This window comes from Trichosurus vulpecula, chromosome 9 (genome assembly GCF_011100635.1).
Source record: "Trichosurus vulpecula isolate mTriVul1 chromosome 9, mTriVul1.pri, whole genome shotgun sequence".
In the NCBI taxonomy this organism is placed as follows: Eukaryota; Metazoa; Chordata; class Mammalia; order Diprotodontia; family Phalangeridae; genus Trichosurus; species Trichosurus vulpecula.
In genome coordinates, this window is record NC_050581.1 from 129064267 (window position 1) to 129088345 (window position 24079).

Sequence of the window (24079 nt, forward strand, 5' to 3'; positions counted from 1 at the left end):
TAAAGATCTTTTAATTTCCCAATGCAATGACCTTTTCAGTCTATATCCTTCTTGCCCTCTCTGTAGCATTTGATGGATACTCCCTTTTCTCTCAATTGTCATGACACTGATTTTTCTTCTGTTCTCCCTATTTTACAACATTGATCTTAAGTTTTTCTGAATCAGTGTTAAATCTGGGCACACAGAAGCAACAGACTAGTCTGTGATAATGTTCTCGTACCTTTGCAATTTGTTAGTTGAGTTTTCAAGGATATTTAGAAATTTGTTTTTATAGGACGGTATTTGTTGTTTGTAAGTCCAAGAAAGATAGCAAACTTCTGATGTGTCATTTTATCTACCATGTAACATCTTGTTAGGTATTTATTAGTTGCCAAATTTTTCACTGGCATATTGCACAAAGACAATTCTTCAGTCATTTCTGGGGCCATTGACCTGGTTCTGAATTGCTATTTTACATCTCTGGGTCACCACAAATTTGCATGGTTCAGATAAGCTAAGTTCATGTGGATGGTGTTCATGGAAGTAATGTGATTCCATTCTTGGATCTGAGCTATCCAATAGTGTGCACCAGTTATCACCTTTTACTGTTTCTCAGGAAAATAATTTTTGCTTGTTCTGAACATTATTTTTAAGTTATTCTGTTTATCATTTGCTTTGAGAATGTGAATCAGCCTTCTACCTCTTTGGCAAGGAGGTGCTAATCTTTTTATAACTGACCTAGAGAGTAAGGATGCCTATGTTTCATTAATTGTGTAAGAGTTTTTGATAATATAGTATCCAAATATGTTATGATTGATTCTGCAGACCCAAAATTATACATTAAGATTGGTGTTGCATAGGTATTAATTGCTTTACATTAAGATTGGTATTGCATAGATATTAATTGCTTTAAACATGTTCTTTCCATTCAGTTGTGTTTTCTGCAAGTCAGTATCTTTTAATGTATTCACTTTGATATATCATGCTTGATGTGTCTTGCTTGGAATAGAAATAAGGTATTTGTAGGCATTACTTCTCTCCATTGATTGGTTTAATATAACATCAGGATTCAAGCTTGAAGTCATTTCTCTCTATCTTTCTTTGGTGTACATTAAGAATTTAATACTTTTTGAGTCTGTGATATTTGGATTTAATTGGAGAACTTCCTAATACCAGTCTATTATGTTATCCAAATGAAGTAGGGAAAGAGAGGGAGCTGGTATTTGAGCATAAAAAACAAGTAAACTGATAGAAGTGAATTTCCAAACATTTTTATTAGCATCATTCACTAATTGAAGAATGTCAACTTTTCTTATTATTTTAATGCAAGCATGAAGTATTCTCTTTGAAGCTTTCATTCCCATTTACTTGATTCTAGGGGCATTGGCTGTTTTGACTTGGTAGATACGCCATTTTTTATCACCACAGTCAGTCCCCCTTGCTCTTTTTAAGAGACTCCGAAGTCGTCATTTTCAGGCTTTCCATGGACTCTGAATCGATATAAGCATGTATATTTAGAGTGGCCCCAATTGTTCAGAATTTTCAGTTTCACATATGATAAGGATTCAGAAGTTTCATTCTGGAAACAAAGAAAATATAAATCCAACTTAACATTTTATAGGTAATTCTATCTCAAAGAATATGAATGTACTTTATAAATAATTGTGAATTAAGCTTCTTTATTCCTTTATGACACAAAATATTTTAATCATCATTTCACAGATGGAAACAATGAACTATTACAGAGAACTGAAGAGATGTTCCTCACCCTACCTTCATTGCCACCCAGATCATACAGGACATAAAGAAAAATAGGATGCAGAAGGTCAGATTCCTCCATATAGTTCTTCTTAATAGACTTTATACACTGAACATTTAAGTATGTACATATGTTCACTTTTGCCTGAATTTTCTAAATATTGCCTAAGGACTATAGTGAAACTATGACATTTGTTTTATTATCACATTTTTGAAGCCTTCTTTACAAGGTTTGATATTACTTCTGCACTTCTTCATCTACTTCCTATTGTTATAAGCTTTTGTTAAAATTAAATCCAAACAAATCTCTTCCCAGGAAAGAAACATATTTTCTTCTAATTATCTTTTCCAAGGTCCCTTGTTACCTGGAGCTGAAATGTTTGAACAGTGATCCCTCTTTTGTTGTTATATGTAAAATGACCAAGGAAGATTTCTTCTCCTTTATGTTCATCTTTGAGTCCCTAAAAATGTGAAAGACATAGAGATTAGATTAGAGACTATGTGAAAGATTGTTTCACCCAAATGATCAAACTTCTTTGTCCAAGTAGCAACAACTCTCTAAACATTTATTGGGCAGATAGTACCAAATGACATATATTGGATTCGAATTAATAGTAGTATAGTCTATCAACTACCATGTTCTAGGCATTGTGCTAAACGGTATAAGGGATTCAAAGATAAATAAGATACTTTTGACTTTAAGTAGTTTATACTCTAGAATAGAAGATAAAAGGAAACAAAATATAAAACAGAATGTGATAATTGCCTAGGAGAAGTATAGATAATAAGGAATAACTAACGTATTCATAATTCTTGAGACAAGTAAAAAACTGTTAGGACAGAAAGCAACAAGAACATCACTTCTGGAACTAACAATGACAGTAGCTATTTTCGTTATAGGCAGATTGTATTTTTCATATGGGTATCTGAAAGCATTTTGCTTGTAGGAAAGAGAGAAAATGGCAAATGACTTTTAGATTTGTGTATCATGATATAAAAATATTTTATTTCTGACTTAAATCTCAGGTTACCTAATCAATTTTATTACTTACTAGATTTTCCAAATTATAAAACATGTATTCTTTACCCTAGGGCTCTAGGGATCACACAGGATACAAATATATTTCCCTAGTGTACATCTAATCCCTTGTCGGCTGAATGAAAAGACAGTGTATCTTACATACCTTCTTTCATGTTTCTTTTTCTACTTAGTACTTGAAGATAAAGATTAGTTTAGAAGAGAAAAAAAAATTGAGCAGGAAAGTGTTTTATTGTTATTCAAAAGTTTAATATTTTGTGCCTAATATAATAACGCAAAAGGGGGAGTATGTTAGCTGAATTGATCATGTTTGATAAGAAATATTTAATTATTATAATGAAATCATTTTACCGTAATAAAGTCATGTGTCCCAAAACTTATGATACATATGATAAAGGCAAGCCTGACACATCACATTTTATAAAATGACAGAATTTTAGAGTTGGAAAGGACCTTAAGCAGCTATCTGTTACAGCCCTCAAATGAAAAAGAATTCTCCATGATATATCCAGCAAGTGGTCAGGTCTCAGCTTGAAGATTTCCTATACGGAAATGGGCTCCCAAGGCAGCCCATTCTACTTCTGGATGGCTTGAATTGTTACGAAATTTTCCCTAACATCAAGCCTAAATTTGCCTCTTCACAACTTCTATCCATCACTCCCGATTTTGTTTTATGGAACCAAACAGAACAAGTCAAATCCCTCTTCTATTCCAAATACCTGAATACAGGTAATCTGAGTTGTCTCTTCTCCAGACTAAACATCTTCGTTTCTCCAACTGATTCACCATCATAATGACCTTCCTCTAGATGTGCTCTAGTTAGATGGTTCACTATTACAGCATTTGCTTACTTCATAATTTCTCACCTCTTTGTTTTTACACGTTATTCTATGTGTGGGATGTTCTTCCTGCCATTACCACCCATAAATTCCTACCCATATTTTAGAGCTCAATTCAAATAAAAACTATTTTATCAAGCCTCCCCTGACTTCCTCAATTACTAACAATTTTCTTTTCCTTTTTGGACTTCAAATAAAACTTTGCTGCTCTAATACATACTTATGTCTTATTTTTTATTATATACTTATATATTATATATTTTTTATTATATACTTATATTATATCATATACTTTCCTCTAGATGATAAGCACCATTTGGGCAGTAACCTTTCTAATGTCTAAGTCAGGGCTCTGTGTATTGTGTGTAATCAATAAATATTTGTTAATTTGAATTTGTTTGGACTGAGGATTCCTTTCAGTAATATGTTCTTCTATTGATTTAATTAGCTAACAGAGATGTTAAAAGACTGGAAAACTCATTGTTTGAGGGACTATTTGAATAGAAGAAGGCTCATTCATTGCTAGTAGAATTGTGAATTGGTCCAACTGTCTTGGCAAACAATTTTGAAATGTGCAAGAAAAAGTTATCATATTGTCCATAACCTTTGACCCAGAGAGCCCTTTACTGGAAAGGACTTTATACTGGAGACAGAGAAAGACATATATTTCCAAAAATGTCTGTAATAGCAATATTCATAATTATGAAAACCTAAAAGCAAAGGACATACCCAATTACAGAATGGCTAAATAATAGAGTATATAAATTTAATAAAATATCATTATATAATAAGGAATGGCAAATGTATAGAATTCAAGAAACACGAATAAACTTGAGTGAAGTGATGCCAAATGAAGAATGCAGACCAAAAACACTACAACAGTATAAGTAAGGTCACATCATGAGGCAATAAAACTATGGTTCAATACAATGGGCAATGTTGGTATCATAGTGCCAAAGTTAAAATGTAAAAAAGTTAACATCCCTCCTCTTTGTTGATAATCATTGATCTAACTTTATTTAGAGACTATACAAAAGGGTTTGTTTCTGAGTATTTGCTGGAAGCATACATTGTATCAAACCAAAATGTAGAAATATACATTTTAAAATATTGATTTGATTTACTAAACCAATTTGTATTCAGTGTTCTCAGGACCTGTGACAATGATTAACTGTGTAAATTAAAGTATCTCTACATAGTGTAGTATTCACGGGCCCAATGTACATTTCAACTTTTTTTTAGCAGTACTTTGAATTTTAAATGTAGAAAAGAACTTACATAAACAGAAAAGTCCTTCGGAGCACTGGCGGTATTTCCTGAGGGAGAAATCTTCTCTGAGATGTGCTCCATGGTAACTGCTGTTGGTATGATCTTCTTCGCAAGCTTGATCATAGTATGACCCGTAGAACCTGGAAAGGCCCAGCACTTCCCAGGATGGACATCAGGCTAAAAAAAAATGTGTGTGTGTGTGTGTGTGTATACACACATATACACACACACACACACACATTTTTATATATACACACATATATATACATATGTATGTATGTTATATATGTATATAAGTTAATATCCTCTTTGACCTCTTTATAAAACACTAATTCATTCAGTAAGTGTTAGTGAGTATCATATCATATGCCCAAGACTAGGCTAGGTACTATGAGATATACAAAAGAAATAGAAGAAAAGATTCCTGTCATCAGGAGTTTACATTCTAGTGAAGGGGATATAATTAATATAAATATAAGAGATACTTAAATAATGAATTGTGCTCTAAATGCTGTAGGAGTTAAGAGAATAGAGAAATACAGAAATCAGAATGTAACAGGAAAGGCTTCATGGAGGAGGTAGGACATGAAGTAGACCTTGCAAGGTGAGTAGTGAAGGTCCATCATGGAAGTGGCACATTCAGTCTGTATGAGGAAATGCTATGTTTGATATCTAAGGAGGTTTGATATCTAAGGAGGGCCAAAGTGCTTCACTCAGATTGTTGTTGTTTGTCTTCCAAGGGTGATGTCTTGACTTGTGCATGAATTGGATTTAAGGAGTCAGAGATGACAAACTGTCAGCCTCTCTCCTCCAGTCATTGAAGTCCAATGACAAGACAAAAGACAAGATGACTGGCAATGGCCCAGGATGCAGTGGATGACCTTGACCTTTCTAAATTAAGATCTTTCCAAGGCCTCAGTTCATCTGAGGCAATGCCCATTCAATGACTAAGACTAGGTAAGAACTGAGACAAAAGATGGCCTAATTTACCTTCACAGAAACATCAATTTGAGAGGGAATTGGGAAATTATCCCATTTGATTCCTTTAATTCTTAATCCGGTTATATTGATTTTATTTTTGAGTGGGATAGCAAATGAACAAGGGAAGAATAGAACTTCTGCCTTATTACAGTGAGGGCCCAGTTGAGATTATATCATGTGAATTTGTAGTGGACCCAGTCAATGAAATTTCACATTCTCTTCAGGAGCACATGAATAGGAAATGAAAGAGGTGGATGATAAAAGCAATGTTGGGGTTTGGCAAGGCATGATCAATGTTAAGGAGTTAAGGAGGGGCAAGAAATTCAAGAATAAAAAATAATGTAAAGTTGAGTTGGTTCACCAAGAGATAGGGAAGAGAGAATATAGCCAAAGCAGGGTGATGGTCTAGGATAGAACAGAGGCATGAAGAGAATGGAATTCAGTGAGGATGAAAAACTTTGTGATGGGCTAGCATGCAAGCAGGCTGGTAAGACAAAATAATGGTATAATGAATATAATACCAACTTCAATAGCTTTTCATAGAGACTATAGACAGAATTACTGTATCTTTAAGAGGTACAGGGGACTGGGATTAACAGTTTTTCATTTTATGGGAAGCCTGTAAGGAACACTGGGAGTTAAATAAACTCTTGTTTAAATCGAGCTTGACCCAATATTATTTTTTAAATGGAAAGAGAGTCTAATTGGCATCCTGAGAGAATTCAATGTTGAGACTGTTTCCAGAAATGAGGATAAGTCAGTGGCTGGGGAAGGTTAGAAGAGTGGTGCCTATAGAATGATCTGATCTATAAGATCCTTTCAACCTCTAAACCCTATGATCCCATGAACTGTGAAAAGGTAGGGGGACTATATCAGGCCTCTACAAAAGGAGTGATTAGAGTATCTCCCCTTATCTAGCTATAAGTACTGGAGATTTCCCATAATCAGGAAATTCAGGAGAATGAGGAATAAAAAGTATTTGATTTTGGTTTTACCTGAAGAATAACATCTGGAGGCATTTCATAATTTAAGAATCGTATCCCATGCCAATATAGTTTTGCTTGATCATTTCTGTAATTCTCAGAAGTTTCTGCTTCAACAATGGAGGCACCTGAAATTAGAAAATAAGAAGGTAGAAACAGAAGTAAATTAGTATGATTCTTAAAATTAGAAGGAAAATGTTAATAAAGAAATTAAGTAGTATAGTAGTTTGTTCTCAGAAAATTGCAGGAAGATTTATCATCAGCTTTGATAAAGGGAGTATCCATACCTCCATGAAATCACAGCTCTTTTAAATTACTATATGAAAAAGTCTTAATCCCATCTAATTTACCTTTTATTGCCTAGAGCAAGTGATACTTTCTCTCCAGTTCTAAAGTTTGAAAAATGAGATAATAATTAAAACAGAGTTGTGCATATTAGTAACTGTTTGGCTGATGGAAAATTCCTTGATTATAACTAACAAGAGATAGTTCTAAATATATAGATTCTTAAAATCTTGCAATTCATGTAATAAATGACAAGCTATCTCAAAATCAGGAAAAAAAAATTTTTGAACTACTAAAAAGCACTGCAAGGATAATTTTATATCATGGTATCTTACATTTGAATATCTGAAAACAGTTTTAAAGATAGCTAATTGAGGAAAGGAAATTGAAGGAAAACTAAGAAATTTTCTTAAGATCTGTGATAGGGTCAGAGTAGGATATTAAAAATTTTCTACCCAACTAAGTTTCAGGTTTTTAAACCTCATTTTATGCCTTTGCTTTCTAAAATTATTCTTATCTTGAAGTCTTACAGATCTGCAAGTTTCCTTTACAGATCCATCCCTTTGTCAATTAAAGCAAAATAGTGGTACTATAAGCTATATACCTTCTTCTGTTCTCAGTTTCCTAAAGGAACAGTATAAGGGATCAGTTTCATTGGAGGGTACTTAGAACATAGCTCATAAAATTTGCATTATATTGCTATATATATAATCAACACTCAAACTTGTATGTTGAATTAAAAATGTAATTATTTACCTTCAAAAATTTACATTTAACAAAAATACCACCTATTTTAGTAGCAATAATCTTTACATTGCCGAAGATTCTATCCTTCATTTCTGTTGAACCTCACTCTTATCCAAACTGATCAAAAGAAGGAAAAATACACACACACACACACAATTGGGTACAGACATTCATTTTACTCAACAGGGAAATGAGAGAGAAAGGGAAGAAGGGGGAGAAGGGAGAAAAAGGAGAGGGAATTAGGAGAGTTTATTAAAGGAGGGATTAGTCCTAAGCAAAACAAACTATGAAGCATGTACAAAAAATATAGCTCTTTTTGAGGTGGTAAAGAATGGGAATCTGAAATAGTTCCCATAAATTGGAGAATGGATGAACAAGACATAGTCTATAAATGTGATGGAACATTATTCTGCTGAAATCTTATCAGCTTAAAGGCAAGATTATAAAGGACTAATGATGAAACATACTACCTTCCCTCTTGATAGAGAAATGTGAAGGGCTCAGAATGTGGAACAAGACCATTTTTTTTGGTCATAGCCAATGTGGAAATTTGTTTTGATTGATTATATATTTATCATAGGTTTTATTTTTCTCATGTTCTCCACTGGTGGTGGTAGGGAGCTTGAGGGGAGAGTGAGAAGGAGGATCTTGACTGATTTAAAATGTATAGGTTTCCACTCTACCCAGTTTTTTAAAAGAGAAAAAAGATACTGCCCTTTCTGTCTTCTACCATATAGTTTATATTCATTCTTATGTTCCCTTTTAAACTGCCAGGTAGAGAGCCATGTTTTTACTTAGTGAGAAGTATGAAGGAGGAGACATTGAAGTACTATGTACAGATAAAGAAACATATACAAAGTGCAGCTATTTATTTCTCTTGTTATGAGTTTTATTTGCTCAGTATGTAACTCACCCGCAGATTGGAGGGCATAGTCAGCCATCTGGACTTGATCCTCCCTTAACTTTTTAAGGATATAATTCACCAAGTTCATTTCCTGTGAGGAAATGAATGATTTCTAGTTGACATAGTTATAATTGATAATTTATAGTTAGTTAACATAGTTACAGTTGCTTCACCTCTCTGAGAACCAGTTTTGTCATCTATAAAACAAGTATAACAACATTTGTTTTACCTACCGTATGGGATTACAATGAGAATTTTGTAAATTTTCACAGAACTAATTTTTTGAAGGAAAATGATAAATGTTGGAGGAATGTGGAAAAACTGGGACATTAATGCACTGTTGGAGGAGTTGTGAACTAATCCAACCATTCTGGAGAACAATTTGGAATTATGCCCAAAGGTCTATAAAACTGTGCATACCCTTTAATCCAGCAATACCACTGTTATGTCTGTATCCCAGAGAGATTAAAAAAAAAGGAAAAGAATCTATTTGTACAAAAAATATTTATAACAGCTCCTTTTGTGGTGGCCAAGAATTGGAAATTGAGGGAATGCCTATCAATAGGGGAATGACTGAACGAATTGTGGTATGTGATTGTAATGGAATATTATTGTGCTATGAAGAAATGACAAGAAGGATGATTTCAGAAAAACCTGGAAAGACTTACATGAACTGATACAAAGCAAACTGTGTAGTACCAGGAGAACATTGTACACAGTAATAGCAATATTGCACGATGACCTATGAATAACTTAACTATTTTCAGCAATACAATGATCCAGGACAATTCCAAAGGACTCATGATAAAAAATGCTATCTGCCTCCAGGGAAAGAACTGATGCCTGAATACAAACTGAAGCATACTATTTTTCCCTTTCTTTCCTCTTCTTTCTTTCTTCCTTACTTTCCTTCTTTCTCTTTTTCTTTCTTTCTTTCTTGTTTGAATCTTCTTGCATAAAATGATTAATATGGAAATTTTTTACATCATTGCTCATGTATAACCTGTATCAGATTGCTTAGCACCTCAGGGAAGGAGATGGGAGAGAGAGGAATAGAATTTGGAACTCAAAACTTTAAAAAAAAATTCAAAATTGTTTTTACATGTAATTGGGGGAAAATAAAATATCATTTAAAAAAACTAATTGGGGAGTGGGGTTGGAGGAAATACAGGATAATGGTATCATGAGTAAAAAAATTCCTAAAGGTAGACTGAGGCACATTCTCTTCAAACAAGATAACAGTTTATCAAAAGGGTACCAAATCAATAATAAAGGGATCAGTGGCTTGCCTCAATTTATGCCAAAAACCCGAGATGAATACTTAACTCATTTGTATGGTTAGAACAAAGTGTAAGGTTAGAACAAAGAACAGAATAGGCTAGGTGATATCATGGGGTTGAGGACAACATGATTGGTTACATAACTAAAGTGAGAGGAACAATATGATTGATCTGAAGTTGGGAATCTAGGAGCTAACAACAACCCCCTCCCTTGCCTCCTATGACTAAGTATTCATTGTTTGAGTCTGCCTGCAATGTTCAAAGAGAGCGGGCCAGACATCTTTAGATAACAAACCAGATACCCTTGAAGGATAGCTTGGTGGTATAAGATACAAGACCAGACTCTGTAGTGTCCACCTACATCTCTCATAACAGATTTCCTTGAGTCAAGAATAGAACAGTGATTAGCAGGAGAACTGGGTTTCCAAACTTAACTCCTTACGGACCAGTTGAATTCCTGAGCTAAGTTTAGAGGCAAAGAACCATGACTTAGGTGGTTACAGGACAAAATCAATTTCAGAGTGAAATAAAATATAAAAATCAATGCTTGTTTTTCTCAATGGAAAAAGCAAGGTACTAGAAGTTAGGAACCTTAGATTATACAACCACTAAGTTAGCCAGGTCACTTTGAAGAAACCTCTGGGTCTGTATTTCCTCATCTGTAAAATCAAGTGAATTAGACCAAATGCTTTCTGATAACCCTTTCCAGCTCTGAATTTCTATGATTCCTGACAAAACCTTGAATTTTTTATAACACAATGGGACCTATGAAGAGAAGACAGGGGCTTCTTTCATTTTCGTTTTGCTGTCATTGTTTGCACATGGCATGAAAACAGATCTAGACCCTAATGATGAGCCTATATAAGCATTTCCATTTGTATGAATGGCTCAATTACTGGTTCATTCAACTTTGTGGGTTCCATGGATGCTAATCTAAAAGCCAAATAGTCTATCATTCATCTTCTTTGCTCAGTGACTCATCCAGTATCTTTTTGTAAAAGACACACTGCATCTAGTACCTCTTTCCACCCTTGATTTGCTTACAGAACTGATTATTTTTAGAATCTTACCAAGGAATATTCTTTGTATCATTCTTTCCTTGAGCCTTGAATAAATACTGAAATAAATATAAATGGAACCAAAAAAGACTATCTTACTTCAGAGGCTGGTAATCTCTCTTTACTGGTTTTATATGATGCCTAGAATTCTGCCAGTAAGATTCATTTCTGTAAGTTGAGGCATTAGCTTTCCACTTTTCATGACTGAAATACTACTACTCCTGGATAGATATGTGTGTGTGTGTGTGTGTGTGTGTACACACACACACACATGCTCATCTTTGGATACCCATCGTTGCTGGAGGATATTAGTTTATCAGTTTGCATTGTTAGCTAAAGTATAAATGAAATGAGCATGTAGAATTGCTGGGTAACTACAGTACTGGGTGCAATGTAGAAATAGGGTAGGGAAAAGATAAGAAGAGAGAAACTATGGGTTGTAGGTACCGAACAGGAAATTATTGAGTATTTTGGAGGAGGAAAGAGGCAGAACCGCTAAAGAAAAGGTTTATCTAAGTCAGAATTTTTCCCAGAGTTTCTACTGATTGGAATAAGTGTGTCTCTGTGTGTCTCTTAGAAAATGGACCTAGTGAAAAACTGCCAGCTTTAAATTGTCAGTTCTTTATCTGGATTAAAAACAAAACAAAATTAACCACTTATCTAGGTAGGAAGTCAGCCCCACTAAGTCTTGAGAAAGTGAGAAAAGTAAGCTTCTAGGGTTAAAGGCATAGCTTGTGCCAGGGCTAAATTAGGGAGGAAATGGGGACAAAGACAAACCTGACTTGGCATTAACACAATTATTTCATACATAGAATTCATTAAAAATATAACAAACAGAACCCCAAATGCCTCTAAATCCTTTCTTACCTCTTCAGTAATGTCTGAGTCATCCAGCTTTTCAAATCCATCTACATTAGCATTCTGAACATAGTCCTCCATTTGGCTTCTTAAATCTTTAAGTAAAGCCTTCAGGATTTCTATCTGTTTAGTCAGGGACATAATTTCTTTGGAATTTTCTTCCAAATAGCGGCTTCCCTTCCTGTTAAAAAATAGGAAATTGAGTAGGAAGAAGAAAGAGGTAAAAGACCACACACATTTTCCTGTTTACCTAAATAATTACTGATGGGCTTCAGTAGGCTGTCAACATAAATACTTAGTATATCTGTACAAACAATGTATTATAATATGTTATACTATAAATCTTAACATAGTAGAGAAGTATGTTTCAGAGAGAATAGAGAATGGAGAATGAAGAATGAACATTTATCTAGAAAAAATAATTGCCATAAAAATCAAGAGTGAGGGGCATTGTAGTTCTGACAGAGATGCCTACTAATGGTGTGACTTTAAGCTTTTTTCCTCTTCATATTCCTATTTCTAGCAGCATAATATAATGAAAAGAGAATTTAAGATACCTGAGTATCTGCCACTAACTAGCTATATGACCTAGAAAAGTCACTTAACTTTTCTGGGCCTCAGTTTTTTCTTGTATAAAGTGGACAGGTTAAATTAGATTGCCTATAAAGATTCCTTCTAGTTCCAAGGTCTAAAATTCATTTAAAAGTTGGGGAATACTCTTTTTCAGGGATGTTGTAGAACAAAACAAAACTTGATAGGTTTTATTAAAGAACTGTACAACTCTTAGATTATAAGTAGAGAGGTAACATAGTGTGGTGAGTGAGTAGAATACTAGACTTAAGAGTTAGGATGAGCTAGGTTCAAATCCTGCTCTTCATATTTGTCTTTGATGAGCCCTTTGACCATGCATTTGACAGGTTTTGTGATCACGAGGAAGCCACTTATCATCTCTGATTCTCAGGCAACTAAGACTAAATTATAAGTGCCTTATAATTTGTATGTGAGTAGAGGAAGTTCCTATCCCATAAGATTACAAATTAAAATTATTTTTATGACCTCATCCAGTTTTAAAATATATAACATTTTAAGGAATTGATAGTTACAAAAATATTATGATGAAGTTCATGGGATCATCAACTTTAAAGCTAGAAGGGATATTAAGTCACTGAGGCCAACTCTTTTGGTTTGTTTTTTCAGAGGAGGAAACTGAGACCTTGTGATTAGGTAATTTCCCAGAGTTCACACAGGTAAAGTAAAGTACAAGAGTTGGGAGTTGAGCCTAAGCTTCTGATTGCCTTGTGAATCTTTCCAACAGACTAAACAGAAGGGTTCCCTTATAAACATTATTATTCTTTTGAGCAAAACAACTTTCAATAAATACCTATCTCTCTAAACATTAGTAATTCTGTCTTTATACAACAAGAGAAAGAAGTGCTGCTTTAAATTTAATGCTAAAATGTGGCTGGACCATGTTATAACTAGGCTTCCTTCTACCTCTGGAATTTCACTATTCCATAGGATCATATTGCATCTCTCTGACAAAAGCATTTGGATAATATATAATGTTGTAAAATAGAAAAAGATAAGTGACTCAGGCCTGATGTAGAAGCAGTACTGAACTGGGAGACTCGGCTCCAAGACCTCACTTCTCCATTGATTCACCATGTGTCCTTAGGTAATACATTAACCTGTGTCTCAGTTTCCCTCTATATAGAATGAGAATACTACTTTCTATACCTATATTATAGAAGATGAAATGAGATAACATATGAAAGAACCTTATCAAGTTTAATGTCACATGCAAATGTAAGGCTTTTTTATGAGCCATCCTTCCTTTTTAAATATGAAAGGAAAAAAAAAAACACATGATCTTAGTTGGCATGAAGGAGAATATTTGGAAGTATATTTTACTATTAAATACATGTGTGTCCCTTAAATCACCCCAAAGATACTATTTTTTCCAAAGTAGTAAGACATATACAACAGGAAAAAAAACAACAAAAACTCACTTTAGAAGCTCTTTGTTTTTTTTAGCCATTTGAATTCTGGCCTGTAAGAAAAAAAAGCAGGTTGGACAAATCATTCTGAAATCTCCGCGTTCAAAGCTAGCTATTTATAAAAATGTGTTTATGTGAAATACACATCATTCTGTGATAAACCTTTGATATATCTACCATATTCCATGTTTCTATGCTACCATAGAGAATATATATTTAAGAAAGTTGACAGTTATAACTACTAATATTGAAAGAGCAATAAAAAAGGGGGTATTTGTAAAGATTATTTGGTGAAGAGGCTACATATAGCAGCTTTCTAGCACTTACTAAGATTTTGTTATATGAAATTGTTGTTACTCCACTAAAAGTCAATGAGCTGTGCTCCAAAAAGTTGTTTGTAAGACTGTTCTTTATTAAGTTCCTACTATGTACAAGGCATCATGTTAAGTGCTGGGTACAAAGAAAGACAAAAAATAGTATCTTCTCTAAAGACACTCACATTCTAATGGAAAAGAAAACATGCAAACAACTATGTACAAACAAAATAGTTACAGGATAAATTGAGGTAGTCTAGGAGGAAAGGTATTCAGATTATGGAGGGCCGGGAAAAGTTTCTCAGAGCAAGCAGGTTTTTATAAGAGACTTGAAGGAAACTAGGGAAGCTGAAAGATAGACATGAGATTTCCCATTGCAAGCATGAGGGATGATCATTGAAAATTCTGGAGCTGGAAGGTAAAGCACCATGAAGTAGGAAAAGCAAGCCAGTACCACTTTATCACAGAATACCTGGATTGGAGTAAGGCATGAAAGTAAGAAGTCCACAACAGGAAGAAGGAGTCAGGTTATGAAGGGCTTTTAATGCTAAACATGGGATTTTATATTTTGTATTAGAGATGATAGGGAGCCAGGAAAGTTTATCAAATATGAGAGTGGAAAGGTCAGACTTAGGAAGATCACTTTGACAACTGAGTGGAGGATGGATTTCAGTGGGGAGACTCATGGTAAGGAGAATAACCAGCAAATCATTGCAATTGTCCTGGCATGAGATGATGAAGGCCTGAACCAGGGTAGTTGCAGGGTCAGAGGATAGAAGGAGAGATATATGAATGATATTACAAAGATAGAATTGATGGCACTTGGCAAATGATTGGATATGAGGTGTGTGAGAGAGGAAGGAGTCTAGGACGACAGCTAGGTTCTGAGACTGGGAGGATGGTGGTAAGGCCTGAAAGGGAAAGATAGTGAGTACCGTTTGGGACATGCTGAGTTTAAGATGTCTATAATATCCAGTTTGAGATGTTTAATAGGCAGTTAAAGTTGTGAGACTGGAGGGCAAGAGAGGGGTTAGGACTAGATAAGTAGATCTGAGAACCATGAACATAGGAATGAAAATTGAAACCACGGGAGCTGATGAAATCACCAAGTGAAATAGTATAGAGGCAGAAGAGAAGAAAGCCCAGCACAGAGCTCTGTGAGATGCCTCTGGTTAGTGAAGATGACCTGGATGAAAATTTAGCAAAGGAGACTGAGAAAGATTGTTCAGTTAGATAAGAAGAGAGCCATAAGAGACCACTATCACAAAAACTTAGGGAAATATCAAAGAAAAGAGAATGATCAACAGTGTCAAAGATTGCCTAGAGGCTAAGAAGGATGATTGACAATTATGAGATCACTGATAATGTTGGAGAGAGTAGTTTCAGTTGAATGATGACATTAGAAGCTAGACTGCAGAGAATTAACTTGAGCGTGAGAAAAAAAGGAAGTGGAGGCACTTATAGATGTTCATCTCAAGGAGTTTAGTCACAAAAGAGGGTAGAAATATAAGATAATAGCTAGTAGGGAAGGATAGATCAAGTGAGGGTTTTTTGAAGATATGGGCATGTTTGTAGGCATTAAGGAAGCAGCTAGCAGACAGAGAATAAAGATAAGTACAAGAATAGACATGATAGAGGGGACAGTCTTCTAGAGCAAATAGGATAGAATGGGATCATGGAGAAAGGTTTGCCTTGGCAATGTCTTCATGTGAGATAGAAGTGAAGGAGATAGTGGCAGAAGGCATCTGAGTGACATGAGGAAATGAAGAAAGAAGAGGAAGCTCTCTCAAAATGGCCTCAGTTTTATGGAAGTTATATGGGATTCCATACCGTCTTGGGGAGGGAGGGGGGAGGGAGGGAAGAAAATTTGGAACTCAGAATTATGTAGAACCGTGTGTTGCAAACTAAAAATAAAAAAAAATAAAAATTTAAAAAAATGGCCTCAGTTTTTTTCAGTGAAATATGAGACAAGGTGAGGATGTGAGGAGATGGGGAGATGGAGAAGGTTTGAGGAGGGATGAAAAGGTTTGGAAAAGCTATTCTGGGTGAATGGGATGGTACATCAATTAGTGAGGTTTGCCTTGACTCAGTGAGAGCCCAGTTAAGCCCAGATTGGACCAATCTGCATGATTTTTTTCACTTTCGTTCAGCCTAAAAATGCTAGTTGATACAAGTGTTCTTATGATGTTAGCATAGAGTTAACTTTGTGCTCTCAAAACTTCTGCCAGTGAGAGTGTGAGATCTGGCAGATTCTACTAAGTTTTGAGAATGGTTCCAGGGATAGATCTTATATCTGTCATCTGAGTATCAGCCTGGAGAGATTTGTGACTTGGTGGGTGGCCAACATGGTGTAGGCAAGTTAAGGTTTATGTCAATAAAGTATTGAAATATAATTATTTCTTCAATATGCCTGACTCATGTTCAGCACAAATCTGTGTATTGCTACTATTCATAAGGTATTTCCAATATCTTAGTCAAATCCTGTTACAACAAATTGTTGTAATAAAAATATTCGTGCCATATTTATGGAATTGAAGAGTCTATGATTGTCTTATGTTAGAAGATATGTCATGCCAAAAGCATGAATTTCTTCTATTCTGAATTGGTTATCCAGTCTACTTGAATACCCCCATTGATAGGAAACTCATTACCAAATAAAGTATCCAATTCAATTTTGAACAGCCCAAAATGTTAGAAAATTCTTTGTTATATTGAGCTAAAATTTCCTTTGTTAGAACTTTTGCCAGTAGGTCCCAGTTCTCTCTTAAATGAGTCTAAGTGGAATAAATTTAAACCTTTTTCCTTGTAGAAACCCTTCCTATATCTGAAAAAAACCCAATGATGTTCTCCATAATTTTTTTTCTTCAAGCTAACCATCCCCAGTTCTTTAATTCAGTTTTCATATACCATTGTTTTCAAACCCCTCTAAACATTCTTGTTCCCTTCCTCTGAACAAATACTTCTTGTCAATGTCTGTTTTAAGCTGGATGTTTGTAAGTAAATGCAATATTTCAGGTATGGCCTGATCATCAAAGAATGAAATGAAACATCACCTCTCTTGCTTTGAAAATTACATTTCTTTTAACTCACAGGATCATAGATTTAGACTAGAACAGAACTTAAAAATCATCTAAATTAACCCTTTCATTTAAAAAATAAGGCAACTGATGCCCAAAAAGGTTGTGAGCTTTGCTAGGTTTAAGATTGAAATAGCTTTTTGGATGCTACATCACATTGTTTACTCATTGAGCTAAAGCCCCCAAATTGTTGTATATCTTATCTTATCTTTGTAGATTGATTTTTGAAATCTAAATTTAGGATTTTGCACCTATCTGTAATTCAATTTCATCTAGGATTTTGCCCATTATTACAACCTGTTGAGATATTTTGGAATGCTGATTTTTTTAAAAATAAATAATATATTAGCTTTCTCTTAATTTCATATTATCTGATAATTTGAAAAGCATGTGAAATGTTTTCATCTAAGTCACTGAGAAAAATTAAATGGAAAAGGAGTGGACAGAGCTCTAAGAGAAGTTTCTACAAATTTAGTTTAGCACTCTTTGGATCAATCTATAATTAGTGAAGTAGTAACAAATTCCCCTAATTATACTACCATGTTACCTACTTTTCTATCTCTTTTCTGCACTTAGTATGAAAACTTAGTACGAAAAAATAATCTAAACACTAGAATATGACAAGAAATCAAATATAGATAACCCTTTGGTCTCATCTCCTTGTTCATTTTATATACATATATGTTTTGCATACATATATATATTGCTTCTTATGAATATATATATATTCTTATGAATATATCTATATCTATATCTATATCTATATATATATATATTCTCCAATATGGCTACTTCAACTTTTCCAAAGTGCCAACATACAAATGGATAAATTAAATATTCCAGAAAGCTTTATCAGCTGGCCTTCTAAATACTGTATTGACAGGAAGATTATTACACATGGATTTTCTGCAAGAAACAGAAATACAGGATAGGAAGGGAACTTATTGCCTCAGGAATAAGCTCTCTGGTAGAACACATTACAATTTGTTTGGTACAGACCTGTGATTTCATTGGTGTAGGGAGCTCTTTTTCCACCTCTAACTCTGGGATCAGTAATCAGATCAATACTGTCACTCTTAGGAAGATCATGCCAATTAATTGCCCTGTGACTCTACTCATGGTTTCTGTGACTTCTCAATTCAAAACACTGGCCACCACTCCCCTAATTGTATTTTCCTCTACTATTCTCCTTGAGGGTAGGGATTGCTTTGCTTTTTCTATTTTTATTTCTACTCAGCATTTTTTCCACTCTTTCTCTCTCCTACCCTTGTTCCCTCCCTCCCTTCCTTCTTGGGACACTGAAAGGTTAAGTGGCTTTCTCCTAGGATCATGGAGCCAGTATAGGTTAGAAGCATCTCCCAGGACAGCTAGTTTTCTATCTTCCATATCACACTGCTTCCTCCTTGCTTTAACATCATACCAAAGGAAATTTCACACAGATGCAAGCCACTTTGAATGAGAATAGATTTAAGGACATGAGCCTTGCTGGTAGTATTTCATTAAAAATTCAACATCTGTGCTTCTCTGTGATGTGCTTTGTCAAATGCCCCTAACACAAACTCTCCAATATATTTTAACTATGGATGGCAGGGACGTAGTCCTGGATTTGGAGTCAAGATCCAGAAAACCTGGGTTCAGGCCCTGACTCACTGCTTAGTAGTCTAATCTTGAGCAAGTTACTTTACTTCAGGTTTCTCCTTTGTAAAATGAAGGGTTTGGATTAGAGAACCTTTAAAGTCCCCTCTTTCTAGCTCAAATATTTTATAAGAGACTGGATAATTTTGTATGTCTAAGGTTGTGAGGGAAAATACAGGGGCAGAGAGCGAAAGTGAAGGAGAAAAATTGAGCATTATGGTTGATGAAGCTTTGTCATTAAGGAACCTTTGAAAATTGGTCATAGGGGTAATGGCCTTGATCCCTGCCATCCTCTGATTCCACATAGCAAAAACAATAGTGACTGTATGATACTATTACTTAGTTTGACAATTACACAAAAAACTCCTTTATTTTACATTGATGAATTTAGTCCAGTAGCCCCAAGAAGACAGTTCTAAATGAAGACAAATATTAATCAAAATTTTTACATTGTAGTTAAGTTTAAGAAAATTTTAAGGACAAGAATCATTGACTCTCAGGGAATTTTCTGCAAGTAAACAATACAAATAGTAAGAAAGTTCAGGATTTGGCATAAAAAGAAGAAAATAGAACATAAAATTAGGAAAAGCACATATACCAAGTAAGGCAAAGATATGAGGATGAAATTTGTCATATTTCATTTTCTTAATTGACCAAAGTTTATAAAATAAGACCTAAGTTAATTCAGCTAGAGTAGCTTTTAAAAAGAAATAAAACATATAATCTTCAAACAACAAGATATCAAAATTATATTGGTGAATTTAAACAAAATGTTGCAAACCTATTTGGCATTAGGACAAGTATTAGTTTTAAACACGCAATATGGAAAATAGTTTAATATAAATGTTACCTGGTAATTGTGGAGCATAGATCCATATTCTGTATATAGTTCATGTATTTTCGTGGGAATGTGAACTAATGCTGTTCTTTTGAGGTTTTCACCATTATGCAGTACTGTTAGTCATAGAAAAACAAATTTATTATAACAGAGCTGAATCTGGAAACTTGTGTAGCTGATGTCTGTTATTAGTAGGAAACTAATAGGACTAACTGATATGTAAAGTATTTCAAAAATCACACGATTCAATGTAATTTTATTGGAATAAATTAAACACTGCTTGTAGGTTAAAGCAGATATGAGATTAAATATTAAGTTTAGTGCCCAGGTTGGTGGCTTGGCCTGCATATCATTAGTCTGAACCCTCTCCTGGGTCCCTCAGTTTAGATGGATCCTTCACAAAGTAGTAGTGTAGATTCATTGTAGAAAGATATTTTTAGTTCAACAAACTAAGGGAAGTTCATATATCAATTTTGTGGCATAAAATTCCCAATACCAAAACAACAAAAACCAAAACATCCATGTGTGCATGTATGCGTGTATGTATGTATATGTATGTGTGTGTGTGTGTTTTACAAGGGCAGAGAAAGGTATGGAGAACAAGTGCTGGTCCAAGTGAACAAAGGCAGATTGGGTTTACAAGTAACTAGCAGTTTAAAAACATATTTTTATGCGCCTATGGGACTTGCATGACTTGAAACACCCTCTACAAAGATTTTAGGGAATCTTTTATAATTTAACTAAAACTTACCTATAAAGACAAAAGTCAATAAGAACGTGATCTTTAGGATAGTCTTCCATGAGCAGTATCCCCTAAATAACATAAAACCAAGAATACAATGCTGTAATAATATTGGAAATCTTATTTAGACATTCTCATGATTTATGCCTCTATCCCCTCAAATCCCCTCTGGCTAGGTTAATCTATTTGCCATCTTAAAATGGTTCACCTGTTTCTACATGTAACCGTGACCATACACCAGGACTGGCTAATGTCTCGAATGTAAGAAGCTTTCTATATAAGGTAGAAATTGCCTTAATTTCAAATTTCTGTGACATTTTGACATTATGTCTGCTATCTGTGTTGTGTGTTTGTCTGGTTTCTGAATCCCTACTACGTTTTGATCTCTAATATCTATGTGCTTCCACTTACCTCACTTCTGAAAATTTCAGTTCTGTGCTCATTTCCAACTCCTTAGGCACTTGCTTTCCCCTTCAGTTTAGGACTGAGTAGTTCTTCCCACCTTTAGAATCCTCACCATCTGACATCATCTTTCTAAGTTCTACTTTTCCCTGCTTCCCCTTACAGAGAAGCTGGGAAAATGCACCTCAATTAAGAAACTGTGACTACTGTTGGACTGCTTGGTGAAAGTTACTAACAGCTTTCTTAATTGTTTTCTGGTGCAGTACTTTTCCCAGCTTCTTCCTACCTTTCCCCCCATACTGCCTGTTTTATATTATTGAGCACCACCAAGGAACAACCCAATTCTTTATCCTCTCTTTTTGTCAAGGTCCATTTGGAGAGTCTTTTCTTATTTTCAAATGTAAGACCTCCCTGACCTCCCTTCCTTGGGTACAGGAGATCTAATCTTCCCCTCCCTCCCTCATACTTCATTCTGGGCCACTATAGTCTGACTCCCCTCTAAAGACTTTAGACATGGACTTCTGTTATGGAAGAATTTGAGTGGGGGCATCGGTCTCAGCCTTACCCTCTGTAGTCCTTTCTAGTGGAAGGATATTGCCCAAATCATCAAGTAGGGAATGTTGCTTTCCCCAATGGGCCAAGGGCCAAGTGCCTCCTAAGTCCCACACAGCCTAGCCTTGAGGATTTTCAGTCTCAATCTGCTCCCTAGAGACTGTTTTCCTCTTCACAAAGTCCTGATTTTCATTCTGAGCCAGCCACAAAAATATTAGAGGGGGGACCCTACTTGTTCCAAGAATTCACATTAGAAACTAGGACTGGATGTGTCTATCTGAACCATTAGGTTGTCCTGTTAGGGAGAGTTAAAGTTTGTTGCTCAGACCATGTTATATCAAAATTGTGTACTTCCAACTTCAAATGGGTCTCAAACACTGAAAATTGTTTATGGACCTGGACCTTTCCTTCTGCCTGAAGTTGATGAAAACTGTTGCCTCCTGTGTCCTAAAAGGATAGATATCTAAACATTTAATAAATCTTGACTTCAAAAACTTATGCTTCATCAGTCCTGTAATGACCTTTATGAAAGACACTATTTTTAAGAGAGTCTCCCAGAGAGGCACAGGCAATGTTCGGGGATAGGAGAAATTTCATCCCAAAGCAGATCTAGAAGGAACTGGGGTTTAGATAGGTAGTACGACCCAAAATCTGATCCATGGTTTCTTATCATAGCTTGTTGTTGTCATGGTCACGTTATGAGGGGGTACTTGAGATCAGCTCTGATGCCACTACACAAAGTCTCCCCTGGAGCAGAGCTTGGTGCACAGCTAGAACTCGCCAACTCTGCGTTTGCCTGACACTGACTTCTGAGCTTTGCAGTATACATACTCACCGAATCAAACATGCCCTCACTCTATCCATATTCCCTTTATCACCACCTCAGCACTCTGCAGAAGTCTCTGAAACAAACAAGCGAAAAAAATAAACTTAAAGAAATGAGCACATTGAACAGAACCAGGAGGACATTGTGCACAGTAACAGCAACATTGTGCAATGACTGACTTTTATAGATTTAGCTCTTCTCAGCAATAAACAATGATCTAAGACAATTCCAAAATACTCATGATGGAAAATGCTATCCACATCCGGAGAAAGAACTAGGGAGTCTGAATGCGGATTGAAGCATAGTATTTTCTTTTTTTTGTTGTTGTTTTTTCTTTCTTGTGGTTTTTCCCTTTTCTTCTGATTCTTCTTTCACATGACTAATGTGGAAATAAGTGATTGTACATGTATAGCTTATATCAAATTGCATGATGTCTTGGAGAGGGGGGAGAGAAGGGAGGGAAAAAATTTTGGAACTCAAAATCTTATAAAAGTGAATGTTGAAAATTATCTTTTCATGTAACTGGAAAAAATACTATGAAGTGAAAAAAATAAAAAAAGAAAAGAAAAAGAAATGAGCATATTAAGAAAAATAGAAGTATAGATAATAAATGCTGCTTTCCAAAGGGGAAAGATAAGCCATTAGCATTCTGACCTTGAAGACTCTGAGACAAGCCCCTTCAATAATATATTGTGAGAATTATAAATATAAAAATAATTTCATAAAGAATTTCAGAGTACCATTCTATCCCATTTCCTCCAGCAAATTGCCCCCTCAATCAGCCTAGTCTCTTACTTATCTTCAATCCCAGTCCACCAGCTGCTTCCCTACTGCCTTCAAATGTGTCCATAGTTCCCCCATTCTCAAAAAACCCTCACTTAATCCTTTCATACCTGTTACCTATCATCCCATATCTCTCTTCCCTTTTGTGGCTAAACTACTTGAGAAAACTATTAATTATAGATGCTTCTACTTTCCTTTCCTCTCTTTCTCTTCTTAGGTGTCTTCAATCTAGATACCAATCTCATCATTCAACTGAAACTGCTCTCTCCAAAGTTACCAAAGATCCCTTAATTGACAAATCTAATGGCCTATTCTCAATCTTCATCCTTCTCAACCTCTATATAGCCTTTGACCCTATTGATCTTCCTCTTCTCCTCAGTTCTGTCTTCTGGCTAGGTTTTTGAGACACCACTCTCTCCTGGTTCTCCTCCTTATTTGATGACTCTTTCTCAGGCTCCTTTGTGGGAAGTTCATTTAGATTATGCCCTCTAACTATGGGTGTCCATCAGGGTTCAGTCCTTGGCCCTATTCTCTTCTCCTCTATACTGTCTTCACTTGATAATCTCAGCAGTTCCCAAAGATTCAGTTATCATCTCTTTACTGATAGTTCTTAAATCTACTTTTCTAGCTCTAACCTCTTTTCCTCACCTCCACACTTGTATCTGCAACTGCCTATTCTACATCTCAAACTGTATGTCCTATGTTGTTGTATTGTTCAGTCACTTCAGTATTGTCCAACTCTTCATGACCTCATTTGGGGTTTTCTTGGAAAAGATCCTGGAGTGGTTTGTCATTTTCTTCTCCAGCTCATTTTACAATTTACCAGATGCCCTATGGGAATATCTCAAACTCAATATGCCCAAAACTATACTCATTATCTTTCCCCCAAACAGTCCTCTCTCCCAGACTTCCTTATTACTATCAAAGACATCA

The 24079-nt window shown here is 35.2% G+C and overlaps 1 protein-coding gene across 1 annotated transcript; it reads right to left on the bottom strand.

Moving 5' to 3' along the window:
• Positions 1 to 1426: 1426 nt before the first annotated feature.
• On the bottom strand, positions 1427 to 22401 carry SUN3 (Sad1 and UNC84 domain containing 3). Its single transcript, XM_036739416.1, has 10 exons — positions 22373 to 22401; positions 20593 to 20654; positions 19854 to 19957; positions 13990 to 14030; positions 11990 to 12161; positions 8794 to 8875; positions 6861 to 6976; positions 4894 to 5061; positions 2103 to 2198; positions 1427 to 1558 (listed from the first exon to the last, which is right to left on the bottom strand). Exons 1-10 carry the CDS (start codon positions 22399 to 22401, stop codon positions 1427 to 1429), a joined length of 1002 nt encoding a protein of 333 aa, XP_036595311.1.
• Positions 22402 to 24079: the final 1678 nt, after the last annotated feature.

Excerpts from the sequence above, each read along its gene's own strand:
- SUN3 (XM_036739416.1), bottom strand. The coding sequence starts at position 22,401 with ATGGATAGAGTGAGGGCATGTTTGATTCG. Across the intron at positions 5,062-6,860 it reads CTCCAGATGTTATTCTTCAG|CCTGATGTCCATCCTGGGAA; the intron begins GTAAAACCAAAA and ends ATTTTTTTTTAG. Across the intron at positions 1,559-2,102 it reads TTCAAACATTTCAGCTCCAG|AATGAAACTTCTGAATCCTT; the intron begins GTAACAAGGGAC and ends CTTTGTTTCCAG.